The sequence below is a fragment of the Pelmatolapia mariae genome, linkage group LG22 (assembly GCF_036321145.2).
Source record: "Pelmatolapia mariae isolate MD_Pm_ZW linkage group LG22, Pm_UMD_F_2, whole genome shotgun sequence".
Taxonomy (NCBI): domain Eukaryota; kingdom Metazoa; phylum Chordata; class Actinopteri; order Cichliformes; family Cichlidae; genus Pelmatolapia; species Pelmatolapia mariae.
The window spans coordinates 21,409,675-21,435,266 of NC_086245.2; the positions used below are offsets into that span (position 1 = coordinate 21,409,675).

Consider the following 25,592-nt stretch of genomic DNA (forward strand, 5'->3'; position numbering starts at 1 on the left):
TGCTAGAACAACTTTAATGCACTGGTTTTGGCATTGATTGAAGTCTCCAGTGATCTGTATGAGGGAAGAAGCACTATTCTTCCAAATGATAATCCCTCATTTACTGTTTTGATTAAGGTATGGAGTAAAATTAGGCTGATCATGTTAATCTACAATAATATCTTATGATGTCTTTCCTGATTCGTTGTTGGTGTCTGTTCTTGATGTGCTGGTGTTGTGAAGGATAGTTCCCAGTTTGATTCTGGGAGGAGTCTTAGTGTCACATTGGGCAATGCACTCAGGGAACCATGCACAAATATTTTTGGCAGTGTGCAGCAATGCTGTAATATTGCATTCTAATGAAATACTTGTATGTGTAATAAACAGATGTCACAGGAATGTCAAGGATTTGTTTTCATTTTCTGTTTCTTCTTGCTTTGCTGCTGTGTGACCTCTTTTTTAACTCTTATATCACAGCTATTCACAGCTTCCTTGGTTCTTAAGTACACCTTTCTTTTTTGAATGTACTTATCTAGTGCCGCTTACTGTTTTTCCAAGTACTTTTTCCAATAAAGAATAATTTAACTGTGGTACTAACTAGCTGTGCTATTGAAAATATGTCAAAACTGTTTCACATTTATGCTGTGAGACATTTTTGGAAACTGTTTCGCTTTTTCATGATTTTAACATGAAACTGATTTTTTTCTGATGTTTTAAAACCCTGTTTACAGAAAGAGACTGTGGAAATTGGGAAATGAAACAAATGAATAAATATTAACTCTTGTTTTTATAATTGTTAAAACCCGAAGTCACAGTGAAAAACAAAGTCTGACATTTTACACAGTGTCCCAGTTCTTTGGAAGTGTGGTTTTTGTAGTTTGTTCTGGTTTGTGTTTTTCAGCACACAATATAAATGCAATTTTTTGTTGTTGTCAAACTCTGCTTTGGTCAAGAAAGTGAATAAACTGTATATGAAATGAAACAGCGTAGTGGGGCTCGGTTAACGCAGTTTCATGACCTCACTTTAGGAGCCACTGATCTATGTAGCTCCTCAGGAAAGGGTCCGCCTCTGCTGTGGATTCTGGTACCAGTGTGCTCTCCCCTCACGACGCCTGTCCCAGCAGTTGGACCCTTCATCACCCCTTCCCAGTTGGGTCCAATCTTGTAACTTCACACCAGCCTCTCAAGTGGGCAAAGTCATACCACATTAAAGAGACCGTTTGACTTAAAGCCTCTGCTGAACCCCCCCAAACCACAAGACTCCCTGTAACAACCCCTGCCGCTACTGTCATATCCCATTGCACTCAGTCATATTTTTATTAATATCTCGCTGCCTAGCGTTCGTTCTTGAGTCTCTGGCACTTCCAGAAAGGTTGGGTAAGAGAAGTGGGGGAGGCAAAGAGGAGAGAAGGAGGGAGGGCAAGGGTAGAGGGAGTAGGAATGAGAGGAATATGTGACAGCATTATTCATTGTCTTTGAGTGAGTTTGAACCCATGTGCAGCTATACTGGTGAACAAAATTGCACTATGCTCAGAAGGCTTAGCAGACAGTGTGCCAGTATTTGATATCGACCGACCAACAGTGTCTCTGTGGAGAGTTTAAAAGTTTTTCTGATTGTGATTAGATGTCAGTAGATGGAGTTTCATCTCTCAGAAAGTAAGTGTTGAATTTTATGGAAAATTTGTTTATCCTGTACCACTTTAACGGTATCGATCAGAACTTAATCCTTTCAGCCATTCTCATAAATACCTTAAAAAAACACTCAGATGTCAACATCGATAAACATTACGCCAGCATTGGCCAAGTGAATATAGGAGCCTAGCAAACAAACAAGATATGGAAAATACAGGAAAACCAGCTCTAGCAGGCAAAGAAAGGCCTGTTTGTGTTCCCAGAGCCGCCTCCTCATGCTTTCGCTCAATTCTTTGCCTGATGAAATGGAGACTCTGGCTTGGTATTCCTCTCTCCCTGCCAGAAACCACAGAGTGACAAAATCTGTGGGGTGTCATAAACGAGTGAAGCCAGGGGGAGAAAGGGAGGAGAAAGGTGGTTGCGAAGCCGGGATGCAACCAAAGACAGTCGGATCCATCTGGTCCTGATAAGGCAGAGTGGAAAACAGATGAGTGCGGTGAGGCAGATGGTGGGTTTGGGGGGGGAGTGGGATGAGGCTAGAGAGTGGATCTGTTTGGGAGGATATACTGCCTAGCGTGCCATATCAGGCCCCCTCCCCGTTTCTCCTCAACCTAGCGCTCTCACTTCATTCCTGCCTGCCCGAGTGGACTTGAGCAACAGTTTGTTGCCTGAGGAAAGAACAAAAGAGAGGCGGAGGCAACAAAAGAAAGACTGTTTGCCCCTCTGTAGCTTTCTTTCTTCTTATGTCATTCCTTTACACATCTCTAATCCCTTGCTGGGTGCCATCTTTCATCACGGTGTACCCTGTGTGTATTATCCTATACAGAACACTTCCTATTGATACAATAAAGGCTGCCAGAAACACTTAGCCTTGGGAGCCTGTGTGTGATATGGTAGATGATACATGTGTGCAGAACCTGCCTGAAGAAAGAAATGGAACCTGCTGTTCTTACTGCCACAGTATCTCCCTGTAAAACTTCCCCACTTTATCTCAAGCATAATATAATGTACCAAAGTGACTCTTGCTGCTGTCTTTTCTTCCGGGAGACATAACTCCCTAAATCCTGTCCATCTGGATTAGCAGGAGATGACGCAGAAGGTGTCTGACCTGCTCTGCATGTGAGATGAAAACCATCCAAAGAGCCACTCTGCATTTGGAAATGAAATGTCAGGCTTTGAAGCGACAGCAGTGATATGGAGATGCAGTCCCACTGCTTCTATAAAAACCATAGAAGACATGAACTGCATTTATATTAGGCTGATTTAAAGAAAAATATCTCTCTTTATCTATCTCTCGATCTATCTAGATAGCTGGATAAATAGAGCTAAAAGGCCCAGCCACCCAGTGCATGTAGGCAAGGTGACCTGCTGAAGTTCAAACCAATCATTGGAATGGGGAAAACTCCAATTTATGTGACTCTCGTGGTTGTTGATGGCAGATGGGCTGGTCTGAGTGTTTCAGAAATTCCTGATCTGCTGGGAGTTTCTCTCACAACCATCTCTAGAGTTTATAGAGAATGATGCGAAAAACTAAATATCGAGTGAGAGGCAGTTCTGTGGATGAGAATGCCTTGATGATGCTAGAGCTCGGAGGGGAATGGTCAGACTGCCTAATGGGAAGGCAACAGTAATTCAGATAACCGCCTGCTACAACCAGGCTATGTAGAAGACCATCTCTAACAGCTTCAACTCTTCCACGAAGGCTTTTCACAAGGTTTAGGAGTGTTTATGGGAATTTTTGACTGTTATAGAAGTGCATTTGTGGGGTCAGATACTGATGTTGGACGAGAAGGTCTGGCTCGCAGTCTCTGCTCTAATGTGTTCTATTGGGTTGAGGTCGGGACTCTGTGCAGGCCAGTCAAGTTCTTCCACACAAAACTCACTCATTCATGTCTTTATGTACCTTCGGGGACATTCCCAAACCGTTCTCACAAAGTTGGAACATGAAGTTGTCCAAAATGTCTGGATTATCTGAAGCATTAAGAGTTCCTTTCGCTGGAACTAAGGGGCTGAGCCCAAATCTTGAAAAATAACCCCACACCATAATCTCCTCTTCACCAAACTTCAAACTTCAGACAGTGCAGTCAGAAAAGTACTGTTCTCTGGCAACCTCCAAACCCAGACCCATCCATTGGATTGCCAGACAAAGAAGCGTGACTCATCACTCCAGCAAGCACATCTTCCCTACTCTAGAGTCCCGTGATATTGTGCTTTACATCACTGCATCCAACGCTTTACGGTGTGCTTGGTTTGGATGCAGCTGCTTGGCCATAAAGCTCTCTGTGCCATGAAGCTCTCTGTGCACTGTTCTTGAGCTAATCTGAAGGCCAGATGAAGTTTGGAGGTCTGTAGCGACCGAATCTGCAGAAGGATGGTGACTTCTGACCATTATGTGGCTCAGCGTCCGCTGAACACAGTCTTTGATTTTATGTGGCCTACCACCATGTGGCCGGCGTTCACAATCACTTCCACTTTGTTATAATACCACTAACAGTTGTCTGTGGGATATTTAGTAATGAGGAAATTTCACAACTGGACTTGCACAGGTGGCATCCTATCACGGTACCACTCTGGAATTTACTGAGCTCATTTATTCACAAATGTTTATAGAAGCAGTCTGCATGCCTAGGTGCTTGACTTTATACACCTGTGGCCAAAGAAGTGATTGGAACACCTGAATTCAATGATTTAGATTGTGTGAGTGAATATTTATGATAATAAAATGTAGCTAGACACTTCTAGTTTCATGGTTTGTCTTTGGATTCCTGTGGCAAATGACTTCCATCGCTCACTCATGTTGCTTGGTCGAGCAGTTCAGAAGCTGCAACCTACAGACTTCCCGTTCTGCACAGCCACATTTCGAACAGACACAATCACTCACAGAAATTCTGTGACTGTATCCGCATAGCTGTCCTCTTTTCAAAACAGTAACTTGATATCTGCATGCATGTGACACCATTTGGTGACATCTGTAAATTGTACCTACAAACCATTACATGAGTTACACTCTCCCAGAACGAGCTCTAAGTTTCCCAAAACTTGAAGCAGTACTAGATTGATACATCCGCTTTTATGCAGTCATGTTTAGACACTGAAATATTTTCCTTTAACATATGCAAAACACATGTTTTGAGTCTTGATGGCAAAGATTCAAAAAATGAATAAAAAGTAGACAGAATTACAGAAATCCAGCCAAAACATAACCATGCTTCCCATAATTCAAATATATAAAGTCAGACATTAATTTCCTCCGACTTTGAAATTGAGATTCCATCAACGAGTTAACATTTAGCTTAAATCATAAACTTGCTTATACTGTAGCACGCAGCAAATTGATCTTATTTCAACGCCTAATTACATGCAGTACATTTAAAACGGATACAAGTTTAAAACTTGTGCTGATGTGACATTTGATTAGCAGAATTTAGGGAGAATGACTTTAATCTTAAGCCCAAGTTGCTGCTGGCAGCCGCCTCATAGTGCGTTACTGGGACAAAGCGGGTCTAATTTTCAGTAGCTCTTTCACTAAGCCTGACAGCACATGAGGGGAATGATGGCATAACCTGTGGTTTCTCAAAGAGGGGATTCAGAGTTTAGTCGGGAATTTTTCTCTTAAGATGGGAACACTGATAGGGCTTACGATTGAAAGTAACATATGGATCAAATAGAGGAGTTCCTTGATTTGATTTAGTTTCTTTGTCATTACTCATGTGGGGTAGAGATGTTTATTTAGGGTGTTGACGGCAGAGAGCACTGATGTTTTACGTTTGTGTCTGTATATTCTTGTGGAATTACATGTTAATTTTAAAATTTTTGTTGGCGGTAATAATAAAAGAAGCTTTGGCCTTTACTAGAAAGATGTGAATTTAATGAGATTGCTTATATTTTAATCCACCTTGACAAAGATACTAAAACCTCAGATGAGCAATGCTTTTATGAGGCAGGTTAGCTGTTCCCCCTGCTTGCGCTCAAACTGTCAAACCTTTCTTCATAGAAGAAGAAATCAGATCCAAGAGTTCTTACATTGTTTGGAGTTTTGAGACAGATGGTTGTGGGGGTGGAACCATGTGCATGTTAAGCGGATGTGTGTGGGTTTGTGTGCGGAGATGACAAAGGGTGCAGGACTATGGTTTATTAGCCCACTGATGGAGTCTGATGGAGGGGGAACAGACCTCAAACAGCAGCCTGTGAGACGACCACAGAGGGTAAAGGTCACCAAGAAACTCTGGGTCATTAGAGTGATCACAGCCAAGAAACAAACCTCCGCGTGCTTGAGAATAGCTGCTTTTTCAGCACAAAAACATCATTCCAGACATTTTTTTCTCTTTTTTGATGATTTGTTAACACACAAGCACATGATTGTATATTGCTTAATCCAGCGTGTAACATGTCATACAGTGCACCAGTGATCTTTTATTAATCAGGCAGCTTCAGATGTTCCTGGACGAGCTGTCAAGTCTTGCTTAGTAATTCATGCTAATAAGCCTCTAGCCTCGATCCCCTTTTTTTGTCGGACTGTGTAAATAAACTTTTCAGATCGAGCCTTCATGCCAGCTGACAAGCACCTTTAGTTTTTACCACCAGAGTTTAGTTTATTTTGAGTCTAGACATCTGAAGTGACTCCCGAGCCGTGCCGCTGGAAGCCGTGACTCCTCAGAAGTAAGAGAAAAGAGAAATAAAAGAGTGTGAAGTGTTTTCTTTCCCTTTGGTTTGTTTTCTAGTCTCCTTTCAAAATGAACTGGGGTTTGGAGTTGGCTGCTTCGCACATGGTGTGGTGGAAGGGATGGGGAGAGAGGGAGAAGTAAAAAAAGAAGTGAAAAATAAGCACATTTTACAACTGCAGACGTAGTGGGATCTTTCTACACTATAAACAAAACACATTCGATTAGTGTTTTTCACTATGATACCTTTACTACTGTATATTTACTTGGCACATGGAGTCTATGACATGCCTCTCTATCATTTTTCTATTAACAGAAATTTTAATATATAAAAAAAAAATCAAACATGTAGAGACTTAAGAGTTATAATGAGAGTCCAAGGTACAAACCAGGTATAACCATCATGGTTAATGCACCTTTGTCTAGATTCAAGTCAGCAATATAAGATAAGGAACAGTTAGCGTACTTTGTTGCTTTTTTACCACTTAGAGACGTTATTTTTGCTGCTACAACCTGTCAGATGTTCACGATAGTCATAAATAGGTATAAATAAAGCCAAAGCTCCTGCAGGCTGAGCCAGCCTAACTGACATTATGAGTCCTTTCTATTGTTTAGCATTTACCTTTATCCCATAATTACTACTTGTGGCCACGGTGGCTGCTGTTTAGCTAAACTTAACATAGTTTCACTTGAAGCAGCTGTCACCTTTTTAAGGCATTATAACAGTCTCTGTTGTACAAACTTGGGTTAAAAATTTCGGCCTTATATTGTTCTCGGTTGAACAATACCCAACAAATTCCTTTGTGGTTTATTTTTTTATGGATTATTGATATTATTAATATGATCATTATAAATTAAACTGTGTTATAGATGTATCCTAGGTCTTGCCTTGTTAACGCAGTGAGTTTTGGAGGATTCTGATAGAGTTTTGTCTCCACGCAGTCTATGAGCTGCTGTTTCAACAGCAAAACATCTGACATACAGTTTTCACGAACACTAAAACTGTCACCAGTGCTCCTTCCTACAAATCTACGATTGCATGAGGCAACGATCCATTTGCGAAATGCACCCTCCATGTTGTTCTAGCTTTACTGTTTTTAGTTGTGATTTGTGTTTGTGAGCTTTGCTCTGTTGGCTCTGTCGTGCCTGTGAATTATTTCCCTCTCAACAGGACTATGCTTTTTTTTACTGGTTCTGATGAATCTGTCAGTGAATCACACCAGTTAACCTCCTGTAGCGCTATGCTGCAGGATGCTGAAATAATTTTCTCATAACTCAGAAGCGCAGATGCTTCAGTGGCTCTGGGTCAGGGGGAGCTAGCTGTTGCACGCAGAAGCCCTTATGGGATGAGCATCGAAGAGGAACCAAAACTCAATAAACACAGCGTCGAGGTGGGGGGAGGGTGGTAGTTCAAGGGTGCGCTTGTCATGACGGAGGCTACGGTGAGCGCTCCAGTGGCTGCTGGGGTTTTGATGCTGTAATGTGAAACGGCTGGAGAGGGAAGGAGGACTACAATTCCCTCTTTGTCTGGTCTCCACCCCAGCGTCACCCCATTCTCGTCTCCTCAGCGGACCTTCACAGTGGCCACACTCGTCATCTCCGTCTATGTCCCCACGTATGCCACCCATCATGATGCCTTGAACGCTTGCACTCACTCGCACCCAGTCAAGTGTTACCATTTTCAGTTCATATCTTTTCCTCTGGGCTTTTCTACCATCTGCATTCACTTCATAATAATGTCAGTTACATAAAATAACACCAGCATCACATCAGAGTAATGCGTCCTAATTCTCCTCTCTCTTTTTCTCTCCTTAGTCTCCGGTGGTGTCTGTGGGCTTTGCCAGGTTTCATCCCAACCTGGTGGTGGGGGGGACATACTCAGGACAGATAGTCCTGTGGGATAATCGCAGTCATCGCCGGACCCCTGTCCAGAGGACCCCTCTGTCTGCTGCTGCACATACTGTAAGGATGATTTAAACTATCAGTATGATACATTTATCATACAGTATGTAAAGGTTTATCTCTGCTTTACAATTAGAATTGTGATATTAACAGGAATAAGGTCTGCAGGAGATTACACAGTAAGGAAAGTAATAAATAGTTTTCCTGCGATGACACATCATTGTTAAAACCTGGAGGGCAGAACAAGGCTTTCCTTCAGTGTCTAACAGTTATTTTTTAGCAGGATTGTTTACCCAAAATTCTGGATAGCTGCTTAAATCATAGAGAGTCCTTTATTTATTCAGGTAAAAATCTCATTGAGATTTAAAATCTCATTTCCAAGAGAGACCTGGCATCATGGCAACAAAAGTCACATACCACATAGGTATATGACATTTAAAACAAATACAATATCCCATACCAACATGTGTAAAATATACAATAACAGATCAAATAGAGTACTTACATTGCACCAATCCATCCTTCACTACAGCCATTCACGGTATAATCAAAATAGGGAAAACCCTTGCTCAAGGCTGTGCCACGACCAAAATTAGTGCCACCGTGTGCAGTGGATTTATGATTTTTTGTGTAGCGGCCTTCAGATGGGGTCAAGTTGGCAATTACATGCAATCTGTGATAAATCAGCAAGCATCGCAGATCTTCTGCCATGTGCATTCATAATCTTTTCCCCGAGTATGATGATCCTGACACAAACAGCTAAGAGTGATAAGCTAGGTCATTTTAGCTAATTAGCACTCACTATTGCTTTGTAAACTGTGATCTTCTTGTTCTTCACCTCCTAAATGAAAGACCTGAGATCCAAATTACATATAGCTGTCTGTTAAAAGTGTACTATTGTACACTCTTATCCTGACGGCAGTGCAACAAAGAGCATTCACAACAAGAAACTGCTAAAATGGATCTCCAGCAGGGACATAATTGTTCTCTAGTGATTAAAATATTGCAGTGGATTCTGTATGTGGATCAAAAGTGCCCAATTTCCATTAATCTTCTTTTGAGAGGTCATTTAAATGTTCTTTGATTGAAAATTAATTTTAGTGGAGGGTTGTTGGAACAGTGTTTTGCTCTTCAGAGCTCTGTGTGAGTCACGTGACTGAAAACTAAATTGTTAATTTGGTTAAAAGTGTTGAAATACACTTAGGCCAACATGGGGAAAAAAAGCAGATAAACACTTTTTTAATCCAAAAATTCAGACGTATGAATATGATAAAAAGATTTTGATTGCACCAATTACACTGAATGATTTTTACATGATAATCTGTATTATAGGGTCCGTCTGCACTTAGACATAAACTTGATAAAAGCAGTCGTACTCAAGACATAACTGAAAGAGCAGCTCAGTTCAGCTATAGCAAATTACTGTTGAATATAAACTAACGATATCTTAAGAACCCAGCTTGTTTATAATCACAGCTACAGTAGGCACACACATTGTTACATGCCATCCATACTGTAGCTTTAAAGGGGCTGTGGGCTCTAATAATGAGGCCGCCACTCTCCCGTTAGTGGGTACAGCATGCTAGCATGGTGCTGATTGCTGAATGGATTCTTTGTGCGACCCGGCGCACAAATCAATTACTGCTCAGTAATGATATAATGGCTTCACACACTCGTGGATTTGAACAGCAGCTGTCTGAAACGTAGGGTGATTTAAAAGGACGAATGCACACTGGCATGCGAGCTGTCTGCATCTCTTGGCCCCAAACAGCATCTAATGACATCATGTGCTAAAGGGGAAAAAACATGTGATCATTACAGGACAATGTTTATTCGTTTCATAAATAGTGGAATATCAAAATTAATGACATAGTGATGCTGCTGACAGCCTGCTACAATTAGGACTGTTTCAGCTATTTATTGTACAAGAGAAATTATTATGCTTCAGTTCAAAGAGGCTAATAATTAAGAACTATAATGTGATCACAATTTACAGCAAGATTACAAGTATTATCCTAAAGGAGTTGTTGTAATTATACTACAGTTGATAACAGCTTTTTTGTATTGTGCACGGGTAAATCTTCACCCTAATCCATTTGTTTGTCTCTGTGTACGATCGTGTGTGTGTTTGTCTAGCACCCAGTGTACTGCGTGAATGTGGTGGGCACACAGAATGCCAACAACCTGATCACCGTGTCCACAGATGGCAGGATGTGCTCCTGGAGTCTGGACATGCTGTCCCAGCCTCAGGTACACAAACCTCTTATCGCACATCAGTGAAGCAGTCAACACAACCTGCCAGCAGCATTTAAAAAAAGAAACAAGGACTTTTTTTTCACTCACTAATGTTGTTTTTTTTGTTGTAAAAATGCAGGTTTATGCTATATCCACTCTAATATAATGTGTGTAGGAGACCATGGAACTGGTGTACAATAAATCCAAACCCGTGGCAGTGACATGCATGGCCTTCCCCACGGGAGACGTTAACAACTATGTGGTCGGGAGCGAGGAGGGCACTGTGTACACTGCATCCAGACATGGCAGGTTGGTTAATGAAACATGTATTCTAAAACACAGATATGCATTAAAGTTCACCAAAAGTCTGCTGAATATGAAACAGTGCTCATGTAATTTACAATTATAGGATATTAGAATTATAATATTACCAAAGTTTAAGAGGATGATTGTCCCTAAATTAGATTACATTTAAGTAACTTAAAACTTAAAATGTCTGATTACAAATAAAGTTCTCCCTCTTTTGGAGGGAATTTTGGGCTAATGGTCTCAGTTCCAGATGTTACCTTGTGCGTTTTCCCTCTCCAGTAAGGCAGGTATCTGTGAGATGTTCGAGGGCCACCAGGGGCCCGTCACGGGCATCAGCTGTCACAGCGCGGTGGGCACCGTCGACTTTTCCCACCTCTTTATCACATCCTCGTTTGACTGGACCGTCAAACTCTGGAGCACCAAGGTACGATGTGGGAGGTGTGTGAGAGAGAGAGAGAGAGAGAGGGGATGTGGAGAAAAAAAGGTTGTGCGGGGGGTTGATTGTGACCTCCAAGAGGTTTTTAAGCAGATCCTGAAAGGGAGAGAGAATGAACTAGTGAAGAGGGAAGGTTGAGTAGAGAAGGTCTCGTACAGCTTGTGTGTCTCTCTACATATATGTTTGAATAAGCTGTTATTGTGTGTGTATGGGTACTCTATGTGTGTGTGCATTTGTAGGGAAAGTATTCACTGCTAACTACAGACTGTATATAAAGATGGTTTTAGCCTTCAGAGCTAATAATATAGAATTGCAGTAACTCACTGCTCACTTCATTTATAACTTCATTATGAGTTTATGTTCTAATTTGTACTTTCAGCTCTTATATTAATATAACATAGTGTTGATTTGGTAAATTATGCCCCCGATGTAGAGTCAAAATGTGTGATAAAGTGGGATATGTTTTAGGAAGACCTACTGTGATACTGTACGATCGTGTATTACCACTGTGTCTCAGACAGAGCCACCACTCGCTGTTCACCTCCAGCTTCAAAACATCAAATTGGGGATGATCAAAGTGTTCAGGTCAAACAAGAAGCAGCCTCTGGAGGTGAAACATGATGCCAACACAGAAGTGGAAAAAATTGCAGTTCCTTTAGGTGCCACTCGAGGCGTGCTCCAAAAGGGACTCCATTCCCATAGATTTCACGTTTAAGATATAGAGACTTGACCTGGGTAATGGAGTTTGTGTAACTGAGTACATCTCCATTGATATGACCACTGCCTACCACGGTGAGTCTTGGAACCGGACCTTTTCACTGTGTCTATGCACTGTTGGTGAGTTTTGGATTATCTGATGGATGTTCTATGATACAGCAAATCAAAATAAATTTATGCATCCGTTTTGTTGAGTAAAATGATCCTCTTTAATTAGGCTAATACAAAGCAATAATTAGCTTATAGACAATTTGCTGCTCTGAACCATTCAGGTGTTAATACAGTGTTACAATCTTCAACTGGTGTATATCTCACCCCAAGCCCACCCAAGAGCTACATCTCTACAGTTGAGACCAAAGTGAATATGTTTGGTATTAAAACCAAGCATAGCATATCAGCACAAACATCTCATACCAACAGTCATAGACGGTGGTGGAGGCATGATTTAGGCTGGGCACCTTGCAGTCATTCATTCGACCATGAAGTCCTTTGTGTACCAAAGTATTCTAGAGTCAAATGTGAGGCCGCATGTCTCAGAGCACTGCAGCTACACCAAAATCAAGGTATGGCAATGGCCCAAAGTCCAGATGTCCACCTGAAGCAACACCATAAAGAAGGATGGGCCAGAATTCCTTCATAATGATGTGAGAGACTGATAAAGTCATACAGAAAACAATTAGTCCAAATTATTGCTGTTAACGGTGGTTCTACTGAATTATGGATGTACTCAGTCCTATGAAAACTTTCTTCTTCAGAAAACCGCACGTGCGCCTGTGCATTGCACCGGTAGGGTTTATGGATGTAACCACTTGTTAAGCTAATGCTAGCTGCTAACGTTACAGCCAAAACGCTAACATTGAAGCTTTAAAATACAGAGTCCAAAACCAGTGGGTGACATCGCTGTGCCTGCATCCATCTTATAGATACAGTCTGTGTTAATCATCAGTAACCATCATCATTATTATTATTACCTGGTTTCAGCCTGTCAAGCAATTTCCTCTTAGGCTGTGCTGTGTTTCTAGTAAGAGCCAGTTAACCTGCTCTTTCTTTGGAGACAGCAGGTGAACCACTAGTATTACAGATGTCAGATGTCTACACTGCTTCAGAGAAATGTGTGCCTCCAATGGCAAAAGTCACAAGAGCAGAAACAGCTCCACACACTATTCTTAGCTTAGTGCAATTAATAAGACCTATTATAAGTGTAAGTATAGTATAGTTAATCTTCCAATACTCCATTATTTAAATGAAACTACAAATAATTGCACTTACAAAGAGACTGTCAGCTGTTGTTCAAGTTTCCATAGAAATATTTTGCTGAGAAACAGCGTAGGATCTGTTTTTTTTATTTAAGGCTTGTTGTACCTCATCTGACAAGTGTGTGTGTGTGTGTGTGTGTGTGTGTATTGTATGTGTGTGTTTTTCTGGTTTGTCCTGGGTGTACATGTGTGAAAGTCCCTTGTTTGTATGTGTGGGTGTCCCTCCTACTCAACTATCACTGCAAAACACAAATGCACTGATGGGATAGTGCTGGCTGCTGTCTGCAGGCACACTTAGTGAACCTAAGTCAGACGCACTCTAAAGGTGGGCGCTCCTCCTCTCGCTGGTTTTGAGTGACCTCATCCTCTCAGTGCTGTTGTTCTCCTTTCAAACCAGTGTTATGAATTCCATTTGGCAGCATTTCAGAAGCGGTAAAAAGCAAACAGCCACTATTTCTGTCAGAGTAAGGCTGGTGAATAAAAAAAAAAAAATCTTGGCTAATACAGTGAAAGGACACTTCTGTGGTGGTGAAACAGAAGTTTTGGCTTAGGTGTATATGACATATTGCACAGAAAGGTTTAGGAAATGGATGAATCAGTGAGTCTTAACCAGGGATACTCATGTAGTAGCCACAGGGCACATGGAACGATTAGCTCAACTAATATAAAAAATGTTAAGTACAATTTAAATATGATTATGAATTGAGTGGCTTGATTAGAAACAGTAAAGTTGTAGATATGCACAATGTATAAATTTTAGGGTATGAATGATTAAAACTGATAACGGTTGAATGGCTGAAATTGTTAGCTGTATAAATAGTAGCGATAGCTAGCAAATTGCTACAGTTGCCTGTAATTTGCGTAGAAGACGGCGACTTGTCTGCAAACACTCGCAATCCAAAGCAGTTTGCAACCAATTTCACCTCTCACTAACCAGTCAGGGAATATACATTTTTCCTTAATGACCAGTGTTTGCCAGGGCATCACAGACTGGTTGTTTACGAGACCTTAGCTGATAAATGGCTTGCTGAATGTAATCACAAAAAGCGGTAAGGTGAGAGTAGTCAAGATCAGCATCAAAATGAAAAGTTTTAAACGTGTGTGTATGTTCCTGATGAAGGCAATCTGAGGCCTAAGCGATGCAAGAGGTTAAAGATTGATATTAGGAATATGAATTAAAGCTGAGATGCAAATAACAAAAGAAAATGTGACAATCAGTTTTTACTATTAATCAGTTAATGGTTAATAGTACAAATTGATGCTAATTTTGAATTACAGAGGTTATCATGACACATACATGCATAGGGTGATATAGTGTACAGCCCCAAATCAAAGACATACCTCCTTGGTGTAGTAAAAATACATAATTCATATTGCATATCAGCTTTATGCAGGATCCAGTTACAGTTTTCATTCTTGGCTGTGACAGCCAATAAAGCACTCTGATGAGTTTTAGCCCATGTTAGCATGCAGCCAGTCCATAAGTCTTGTGCAGCGGGTCCCGTGACACATATTAAAACATTTCTGCGGATTTTCATCAGAAGAGTGTGTTATTTTTCAGGATTTGGGAATTCCCTTTCCTTTGAGGGTCACCACAGGAATGTGTGTCTGTCTCTTATCCCACATAACCCATATTTGTGTGTGGGCAGGAGGAATACCTGAGCGTGTGTGTGTGTGTGTGTAAATACAGACACACCACACATGCCTCATGGTACACCTTAAGCAAGCTGCCTTTGCTTGCCTAAAATCCCCTTGAGGTTTGCCTTCAGCCCTCCAATCATAAGCATCACAAACTGTTTTGAACACACGCGCGCATACACGTTTGCAGCGAATTTCCTCTGCATTCACGTGCGTTTGCCCTCACGGTTCAGAAAGGCCGTCCTACAGACGTCTGCGTATGTTTTTACACTCAGCAGTGCAAATATTGTGGTTAGTGAAACCATTTTGAGTTGGCCAGAGTGTGAAGATGTCGCGACGGCTGGGAGTGGGTTTATGATTGTGCATAACTTGAACCATCTTGCACGCTTGACCCCAAAACCAGCATCTATGAAATGATTGGATGGAGCACAATTATTCCACTGTTGCTGTTCTTAAGAAGGTAATCAAAGGCCTGCGACTCTGTCAGGTCAGATAATTGTTAGCGAGCGTTTATAATATTTCAGGTGAACATTTGTAGATAAACTCACTCGTCACTTCATTAGTTACAGCTTGTTACCACCAGGTTTGAAACCCTTTTACCTTCAAAACTGTCTTAATTCTTTGTGGCATTGATTCAAAACACTGCTGGAAACGACCTGAGAGATTTTGGTCTATACTGACATAACAGCACCACGCAGTTACAGCAAATTTGTGTCTGCACATCCATGATATGAATCTCCCATGTCACCACATCCCAAAGGTCTTTTGAGTGCAGTGTTAAGTTCAAGCTTTGCGACACGGGGGCATTATCCTGCTGGAAGCAGCCATAAGAAGCTTGTACTCTGTGGTTATAAAGGGACAGACATGGTTAGCAATGTAGGATGCAGCATTTTTAAAGATGCGCAGTTGGTAGTAAGGGGCCCAAATTGTGCCTGAACCTTTGATACAAGCCAGGATGGATCCATGTTTTAATTCTTGCACCGATTTTTTTTAACCCTACCATCCGAATTTCAAAGCAGGAATCAAGACTCCTCAGAGCAGGCAACAGTTTCCTGTTCTTAGCTGACAGGAGAGGCACCTGATGTGCTCTTCTGCTGCTGTAGCCCATCTGCTACAGAGTACTACAGCGGTTCCAGGTGTTCAGAGATGCTCTTCTCCCTACCTTGGTTGTAGCGATCATTCCATCCTATCAGCTCAAAGCAGTCTGGCCATTCTCCACTGACCACTGCCATCAACAAGGCATTTTCACTCACAGAACTGCTGCTCACTGAATACTTTCTCTTTTTCAGACCATCCTCTGCAAACCCAGTTGAGACAGTTGTGCTCACTTTGAATTTTAGCAGGTCATCTTGACCATGACAAGGTCAAGCGTATGTCAGGAGAAAAGAAAACATTCTGGTTGGGGTCTTGCCCCAACCAGAATGAAGGAAGGAAGAATTCGCATGAAGGAAGAATTTCTCATTTAAGGACAGTATCTCCATTCCCTTGGGGCGCATGTTTATTAAAACGATCAAACTAGTGCGATTTTTGAGATGCAAATGCAGCGAGCATAGAAGCGGTGAAATTATATGACTGGCTGCTGCTGAGATGAGTGTTTTGGATCCCTATGGATGGCTGCGTGATGAGATGTTTTCTGAGAGACCGGCTTCCTCCTTGACATTTTGATTTCCGAGACAGTTAATGCAATTTGATATTTTATTATTAATGCCAAGGTGGTGCCTGCATTTTTGGCAACGATATCCAAATGATTTAATGCTTAACTTGCATTAGGCTCTCATTTTTTGTCATTGCTTCACTGTGATGTTAAATATCAGTGCCCAGTTTTTCAGTGTTGGTTTTCAGGCTTGTCAAGGCTCTGCAGCTTTTCAGCACAGAAAAGATAATGACATCCAGTTACTTCATGTGTGGCGCCACAAGGATTAAGCTTCATTTAAAGATTAGTTTAAAGACTTATTCACCTAAATTATCTTCCTTAAAATTGGTAGATATAGACAAAATAGTAGTTTACATTATGAGTACCCAGTATAATACCGAGAGGGCTTTATTCATCTTATTTGGTCTTCCAGGTTTATTCATTACTTTGAGTCACGGCCAAATGACACATAGGACAAATTTCAGAAAGTTACCTTGAATGGGAAACAGAGGTGTTTTGCTTCAAGACTGATTATCTCGATAAAATCACATGTGCAGTGTAACCGGCTGTCATAAAACCCCGAAAATGAGAACAAGTAAGCGAGCGAGAGAGAGAGAACATAAACAGGTACGACTTCGATCGATCGCTGGAACTGCGAGATGGAGAAAAATGACCTCTGCTGTCATCCTGCCGGCTGGAAAACAGGTTCAATCGAGCCTTGAAATTGGCTTGGCTCAGTTTGTTTGTGTTTGTCTGCGAGTTTATGCGCGTGTGTGTGAGTGTGTGCGAGTGTATGTGAGTGTGCGCTCTCAGATCTGCCGTAGAGTGAGGGAGTAAAGGTGATGGAGAGAAAGGAGCAGGGATGAGAGAGAAAGGGAGAGACTGCATTCTTTCATTTGCTGTTCTAGCCAGCCTGTCTCCTCTCTTCCACTCCTCCCACTCTACCTGCAAGGAATGTAGTTTGTATGCTTCTTGAATCTTAACAGTCAGCTTGGGAAAAGGTTTTTTTTTTAACACACATACACACATATTAAGCTCTACTGACCCTATGTGGGACACATGGGGTTAGTATTACATATCTGAGTTTTTGATCAGCAAACTTCTGCAACACTGACAAGATTGTGACCTTTTTTATATCATAGAAAGGTGTGGGAACATGTCTGGTGTGGGAATTTGCTCTGTTCCCGAGTATATTTGACCCCCAAAGTCCAGTTTGTTTGACTAGTGTAGTGTCTGTGTATGATGCTTGGACACAGCTAATTGTGCTGAGCCCAGGCCCGCTTGATGAAGTGGACTATGGGCATATACTGTCACATCATAATGAAGTGTGTGTTGGAAAAACGGATGGAGGAGTTGAGATGCTTCTTTACGTTAAGGATGAAGGAAAGACAGTAAAGAGGAAATTACTGAGAGTTTAAGACCGTACTGGCAGCACGGGCATGGAGAGGGAGAGGCATTTGTGATCAGGCATGGACTGAGACAATTGCCCCTAGTGTGAGTAAACTGCAGCACAAGCAGTAGCCTTCACCAACTGGTCTTTCTCCCAGAGGTTAGTGTAGTTCAAGGTCAAAGTTTAATCAGCTCTCATTGTAGGCAGCTGTGCATTGTCCTGCATAGTGCAGTGCATGCACCACAAAGCCAAACATGCACAGTAAGGGAGGACGCCGGTGCGAGAGCTGTACTAATTTTCCTGACTGCATTTGTTCTCTGACCTCTGACTTTGTCACGAGGACTTTATGGAGACGCAACGTCACAAACACATAATTGTTTAGGTCAGTATAATGGGATGAGTTTGTCCACCAGACGAGGAATGACAGGTTTGTTTCGGAAGTGTAAAACGATGCCTCTGAGCACATAAATAACATATAGATCTCTCTGTTAGATTTAGTTTCAGTGTTAAATAGTTGGTTTAAACCATTATCAGTCAGGTTCTCCTTGCACACATGCAAGGACACACACACACACACACACACCTTCCTGTGCACCATTGTCCATCCCTCCTTCTCCTATTTTTCTGTCTCTGTCTCTCTCTCACAGCTGTTGTGTTGAGGTTACAGTACACCTTGTGGAGAGGCCTTCTCTTTCATCTCTCCCAGCGGTTTTATGGCGCTGTGTGAATGTGCTAGGCTTTTTAATTAGGCTCTGCACCCAGACAGGCCCCAAGGCTGAGGCAGCGCCACTCTGTCTGAAGCTCACTCACTCCCTCTCTCCATTCCTTTTCCCTCTCTCTCTGGTATGTCATCCGCTGTAATCCGTCGCTCTCCGCGTTTTCTCTGCTTCTTCTTTTTTTTTTTCACACCATGTCACTCATACACACTCGCACAGATATTCTCTTTTTTTCACTTTTTTCTCTTTCAGCACAACAAGCCTCTGTACTCGTTTGAAGACAACGCCGATTATGTGTATGATGTCATGTGGTCGCCTGTGCACCCTGCCATGTTTGCTGCCGTGGATGGCATGGGCCGCCTGGACCTGTGGAACCTCAACAATGACACTGAGGTGTGTGCATACTCTGTATGTGTGTGCGTGTGTGTGTGAATGTAGCTAATATAGGCCGTGATGGGTGTGGTTTGTGTGTCATCTCTTTGTGTGTTGATGTGCGTGTGTTTGGTGTCCTCAGGGCCTGTTGCTGGGCCTCAGCCCGAACCACACAACCAAACATCCAAGACTTTTCCCTCCCATCAACCCCTCCACATCCCTCCCAACACACACACAATTCCAGATTCCCCCGTGGGCGTTTCCCACAGACCTTGCTTTAAATCAGACTTTGACATCTCCTTATCCCAGCTCCCACCCAGCCATCCCGCTAACATTTCTACAACCTCTCTCCAATGTTCAGGGAACCTCAGGACCCCACAAACCCTATCCCATCATCCTCCCACACAGTGTCCCTTGGAAGGGGAACACAGATGTGCCGGAGACCATGAGCAAAGCCCCAGCCCTCAGTCCACAGTTCCATGAAAATAATAATAATGATAAAAAAAAGAAACTTCAGACCAGGGGTTGAGTTTCGCAAGGCTGTGGGGCAAGCAGTTATTTTAAGATGAGTGCATTTAAGGTCACTGGAGGACACATCACAGTATTAAACAGTTTGCAGACAGTGTTATACAGTGAGCAAAATAAAAACACAGCTTATTTTTCTTTTAAAGGTCGCACACACTTACAAAAAGTGGAATCAGGTTTTTTTTTTGTTTTGTGTTAACACACATGTACAAAAAGATAAAGTGTAAAAGTAGGGACGCATTGACTGAAATTCTGGGCCAATATTGCCATTGATGTTTACAGTGCTTATGGCTGGGATATATTCTGGTACAGGTAAATTGCAGATTGAAGTCACCTGAGGTCTGTTTTCTTACCCCTCCCAGTTATGTGCATAATCCTAGCTCCAATGTCTGCTATAGGACAAACATGTATTAGTCAGCCAACAAAGATCAAAAACATTAAATTTGGACTGTATGCGTTTAATGGCTGGCGTTTTTCCACCATGTTTCGCAAATCGCCTTGGAGTCTTTCCCAATCTGTGGAATGCTGTCAGTCCACTGTTTACCTCAGCTGTCAATGCTGGGTGAGAAGCCTCCATCTTTATTTACTCAGGAAGATGCTGTAAAACGTTTTGAAAGGAATCCGATATAGGTCAGTGAGTCAGTGAAGCTCACTTCTGAATGATGCCAATGATTCTGAGATGAGCTGTTGAGGACATGCCAAAGTGTTGGTAGCGCTGCTGTTTTTGCTGCTGTTAGCTTGATTCTGATGCTTGAGGGAATGTAATCAAACTGTTTATTAGAGGGAAAGTGTGATTTCTAGGACACTTGAGCCTAACATTAGCTGGGATGTTAGCTATAATGTTAGCTTATAACCAGCTATTGTTGTTGTCAGCTGTCCGGAGACGGGAGGTTCGCATGTGTAATCTGCTGACAATAAGTAACTGGGATAATGTCAGGAATAAATCAGCCTATTTATGCACGTTTTTGTGTGTTAGAGTTCAGGAGATGAGGCTTGAGATGTTGGTAGCGTTGTCTCTTTCCTTTCCCTCCTTCTCTGATAATAAACCATACGTATGATCCTTCAAATCTTTGCTCTGAAGATGCAGGCACAAATTCAAATGTCCTTCCATGGACACGAATAGCCACGACTGCTTTTTCTCCACAGCCTCCACATATGGAGTCCATGTATGTGGCCAGTCTCTAGCCACATATTTATAATACTGTTAGTCAAAAGGGAGATGTCCTTCCCAGCTACTGTATTCAAATATGGTGGGGGAACATGGCGGTTTCCACAAACCGCAAACCCACTCCTATGTATTTTTAATGGATTAATTATAAGTTTCTGAGCATTAGTTTGTTGGAAGATGTAATTACAAACTATTCAGTGTATATTTCAGAGTACAGTGTCCCTTTTTCCTTATTATGTAACATCGCAAATTTACTGACTGTACCTTTAATCTAAGCTAACTGTCATGGCTGCAGCCTCATATTTAATGGACAGATGAGCATCAAACTGTCGAGCTAAGAAGCAGAATCCACATTTCTTAAAATCATACTTTGTTACAACTCTGGGAGCAGAGTGGGCACCAAACCTTTGATCACTCGGGTAAAAGTAGAGATAAAAGGATCCTCCTTTCTCCTTCTCTTTTGGTTTCCATGGAGACAACACCTGCAGATACTCTCCATCCTCTCTCATAATGTTCTTTCGCTCTCAGCGTCTCATTTTCTTCAGTCTACGTACATAAATAAAATTGGATTTGGTGTCGCATCTCTTCATCTGCTAAGCCCGTCACTCTCAGCCACTGGGTCCATCGGTAGCTGAGAGTCCTCCCTCCCTCTGCAGCACAGATGACAAGTTTCCCAGGGTTCCCTCAACAGCAGCCTTTTCACAGACAGAGGAAGAGTTCATTATCGGCGGCCTAACTCGACTAACAATGTGCTTTATGAGAAACATTTGCTCAGACACACACACACACACAGGCGGATGTATCGAACACATGCGCACACACTGCCTCGCGCGCAGTCTAATAGCAACAGGCTTCCATTGTTACCGTCATATTAAAAACACACAGTCATAACGACATTAACAGAGCTTGCGCGGTGCGCCTGGTTCTCATTTCCAGTGCGCACACGTACGCGCACGCATGCACAACCAATTTAGAGCGCTCAGTTCGGATCCACTCGTGCAGCATGCGGTTAGCGCTGCTTTTAAATACGCAGAAGCTCGGTGTGTGAGGCGACATGATGCCAAGGCCTCTGTCTCCACCAGTGACATATGTCAGACTCGCCTGCCGCATGTCAGGAGCAGTTCATGTAGACTGTGCACGTGGTTTCAGGGGGTTCTGAAGGTGCAGCGTGAGCACTGCTGTTCACCCACAACAGCAAAGTGAGTTATTACACTGTAAATATCCTGTTGTGTCTACAAGTTGTAATTTGACAGCTTTGTTTTTCTTACCGTCTCGTATAGCTGGATAAAGTGGCCCTTTATAAATAGTAAATTTGCTAAATTAGACCATAATGGTATAATGCTTCCATTTACCAATAAACTATAAAGGGAATAGTTTAAACAGTGATTATGGTTGTAAAAAATGAGGGCCGAGAGGCATGATTTATGCCTAAATGTTTACTTCACTGTATTTTCCTTTAAAATCAAAGGAATATGAGAGGAATTTAAGACTAAATTACAAAGTCACTCATTGACTTTTTTTTCTTTTTTGAGGAATAAAATTCCCAAACACAAACAGCAGCTGTAACAGAAGCTGTTTTTTAAGTGCTCTGTTTAACACTCACGTTTCCATATTGCTGTTTATTTGTTTCCTGTTGGTTCGGCCTGTTCCTTACCACAAAAGCACAATCCGATATCCCCGTGCTGGTGTCGATCCTGGATCATCAAAACTAATGTTGGTCCAAAGTTCAACTTGCAACTGACCAATCACATTGTGATGTCAGAGTTCACCATCACACCAAACCCTCACCCTAAACCGCAATCATATCCTAACCGGACCTTAACCACCTCCTTTTTTAAAAGATTTTCTTGAGTGAACATCGGGAGGTTTTTTTGTTTTCCATGTTGCAAAACTATGACATCACAACAATGTGATTGGTCGCTTGCATTGTTGAACCTGGAGCAACATTAATTTTGATGATCAGGAACATAATCAAGACCAACTCGGGGATAGCAGACACACCTACGTGTTACACACCACATTTTACACTCAGTTGTCTGTAAGCTTTTTAATTTGTTGTTTAACGGCGTGGGTTTGTTTGAACTCTTTGCCTGCCAGGTACCCACTGCCAGCGTGACCATTGAGGGAGCTTCAGCACTCAACAGAGTCCGCTGGTCATCAGGAGGGAAGGAGGTGGCTGTGGGCGACTCAGAGGGCCGAGTTTGGATCTACGATACAGGAGAGGTACTCGAATTAACTGTATAGCTGACATGTGTTTACACGTTACTTAATTAATACATTAATAGAATATTTGTGGCAACCTAAAAAAAGTGCAGGATAATGATTACAGAGTAATAATCGTAGCATTTCCAGAAATATTACACTCGGTTGTTTCTCATATGATGTTAATATTTTGGCAGTGTGCTCTGGGCTTTTACAAAAAGTCTGCTGAGTTCATTTTTTTAAATTCACTTTGAGTGCTGTGGTGCATGGAGCCAGGAGTTCTCGTGGGTTTAGTTTTCAAACAGTCAAGATTTAATTACCGCCTAGGTGCCAAAAGCTTGAGTGAACTGCAATGACCAAAATTTGTTGGCACATAGAGCGATTTTTTAGTGCCTGAAATTTAACTTACTGATCTTTTTAAATGGATAATAGTTAAAGCTCATCACAAACACCTCTTTTTCACTTTAATTCTAAACAAAAACCCATCATGTGGTGAAAAAACTTACGTTAATCATCATTTTACAAATATATACTTGCTTATGCTGTGATTCATGTGTGTTTGATCCACTGACATTATTGTGTAACAGTAGAAATAAGGTTGTTTTTTTTTCAGTAAAACCTGCACATAGAAATAATTCATCTATTTAGGTCTCGTTCTTCAGTGTATAAAGCCCCCACTAGGTTCATCTGAGTGAAAAGAAACATTCACACTCTCAGGATTTCTCTGCTACTTTCAAACCAAAAAGTTGATTTTGGAGCTAAAAACTGACGTTTACATCAGATCAGTGTTTAGAACAGAAGACAGCATTAAATGTGCCATTAAAACTATATACATTTGAAATACTGAGCAAATGACATTGACATCAAAAATCCTTTCTTTGCCTGTTCTCTGGAAATTTGAGTACTTTTTAAATTCCTGTGCACTTTCTGCAAACCTGAGAGTGGAAGATGAGGCGATGATTCAGTAAAACATTGATCAGCTGATCAGCTGAACTTAAGAGGTGCTCTGTAGCGCTGCCATGAGTCGCATTTGGTAAGTTAGCATGAAGTCCGTCTTTAGTCCTTGTACTTTTTATGGGACTCTACTGTAGACAGACAAAGATATGATGTAGCCTAGACTTGACCTCAGTGAACACCTGAGTCATGTGTAGCTACTCATTTCAGCAAGGCGTTACCAATGGGTGACATCACAGTAGCTCCGCCCATCTTTTGTTCTGCGCGTTTCTACAAATTGAGTCACTGAAGTGGAATTCATGGTTCCACATTTGTGTCAGATTAGTGAATGAGTAGCAACCAATTAACACATTTCCTTGAACTGGATGAGAACAATATCAGAGTACAGAGAGAAGAAGAAGGAACACAGTGGACAGTTTTCATTGTTTTACACGCTTGATGTGTAAAACACACCTATTCTTATTACGGTCGTTCCCAACGACTGGAATTTCTTGGATTTTCAAATTTTTTGTATGCAAATAAACAGATCTGCATTTTTTGACAGGGACATTCTGAACACAAAAGTGTGTTCACTGTGTTATTTGTCACACAACAAGTTTGCATTTGAAGCTAAGCTAAGCTTAGCTAAGCTAAACGACCAGTGCCACCACAAGAGTAGTCAACAGTACTGGTTACTCTGCGTATTCTGGACACTGCCCCCTTGTGAATGTACACAGCAGCAACATTGGATCCCTGTAGGACCACTGCACAAACACGCCTTTAACCATCCCTCATTTAGTTTATGTTTTTAAGGAGGCAGAGGCCAGTGTTAGTAAATCTACCCATAATTTTAAAAACAAACAGTTTAGATGGTTAAAATCCTGCTTGGCGATGTGTGGTCCTGCAAGCTCCACCCACAAAGAAAGCAGCGACCCGTAAGCAACCATAAGCAGGGGGGTGGGGGGTTAAATAATTTCCCTAGACCTTTATTTAGATCTTTCTCCCTGCTTTGTTAAACCCCCTCAAAAAGGTTCCTGCAGTGGAAATGTTTCATATTTTTGTGCCCCATCTCTTTCATGTGAAACGGCCTCCACGTGACACTGCTGTCACCACAAAGCGGCCAGCCCGTGCCCGTATGTTCTCTCATGTTTAGAGAGCTCTGGTTAGGATCCCATGTGAGTGCAGCCTAGCCTAGCCGCTCGGCTAATTTTAGCATCTTTTTTTTTTTGTTGTGTGGTAAACTGGAGAGGGGCTGAGCTGGTGGACTCCATGCTGAGTTCATGGTAACCATGAGAGTCATCAATAAGAGCGAGCGGGGCTGAAAGGTTTTATGACTCCAACAAGCTAAGAGTGTGTGTGTGTGTGTGTGTGTGTGTGTGTATTGTGGGTATTAAAGTCACTACAAACTCCCCCATACAGCTATAACTGGGAACAGCATGTGAAAAAAAGATGCCAGCAGTTTCATCCAGAGAGCTGTGGTCCTGGGACTTAGAGCAGCCCTTTAGTTTTCCAGTGCAGTAAAATACCAAATACTGTTATTTCTGTTTTATTTTACTGAGTACAAATTAGAAAAAACTGTGTCATCAGAGATTAGAGCAGTTTTTATTAGGACCTTACTGGTATTGCTCTGTTTTTCCAGATCATGTTCCTCAGCATGAAGCATTTTGAAGCTGCTGCTGTTTAAAAACCTGACATCAGCCAGCCGTGTTTCTGTGCCTCTTGTCTTGCTGCTAACGCTGAAGTCACTCAGGCACCAAGTAGACGACGATCTGCCAGAGCCCCCCGCTGTGGCCAGCCCAGCCCCTTGGGGGGTGGTTCAAAATGGCTGCCTCCCTCTTCCTGGTTCCCGATTAATTACAGCCTGGGCAGGCAAAGCGGTTGCAGGCAT

At 41.9% G+C, this 25,592-nt stretch overlaps 1 protein-coding gene across 16 annotated transcripts in view; it reads left to right on the forward strand.

Moving 5' to 3' along the window:
- The window catches only part of LOC135933133 (cytoplasmic dynein 1 intermediate chain 1), a 61,017-nt gene that overhangs the window by 33,106 nt on the left and 2,319 nt on the right, over positions 1–25,592 (forward strand). For all 16 annotated transcript variants that reach the window (XM_065471068.1, XM_065471069.1, XM_065471070.1 and 13 more), the window contains 6 exons: positions 8,088–8,234; positions 10,311–10,424; positions 10,585–10,718; positions 10,998–11,142; positions 18,757–18,897; positions 22,667–22,792. In XM_065471068.1, coding sequence (XP_065327140.1) covers positions 8,088–8,234; positions 10,311–10,424; positions 10,585–10,718; positions 10,998–11,142; positions 18,757–18,897; positions 22,667–22,792 — 807 coding nt within the window. The remainder of the gene's footprint in view (positions 1–8,087; positions 8,235–10,310; positions 10,425–10,584; positions 10,719–10,997; positions 11,143–18,756; positions 18,898–22,666; positions 22,793–25,592) is intronic.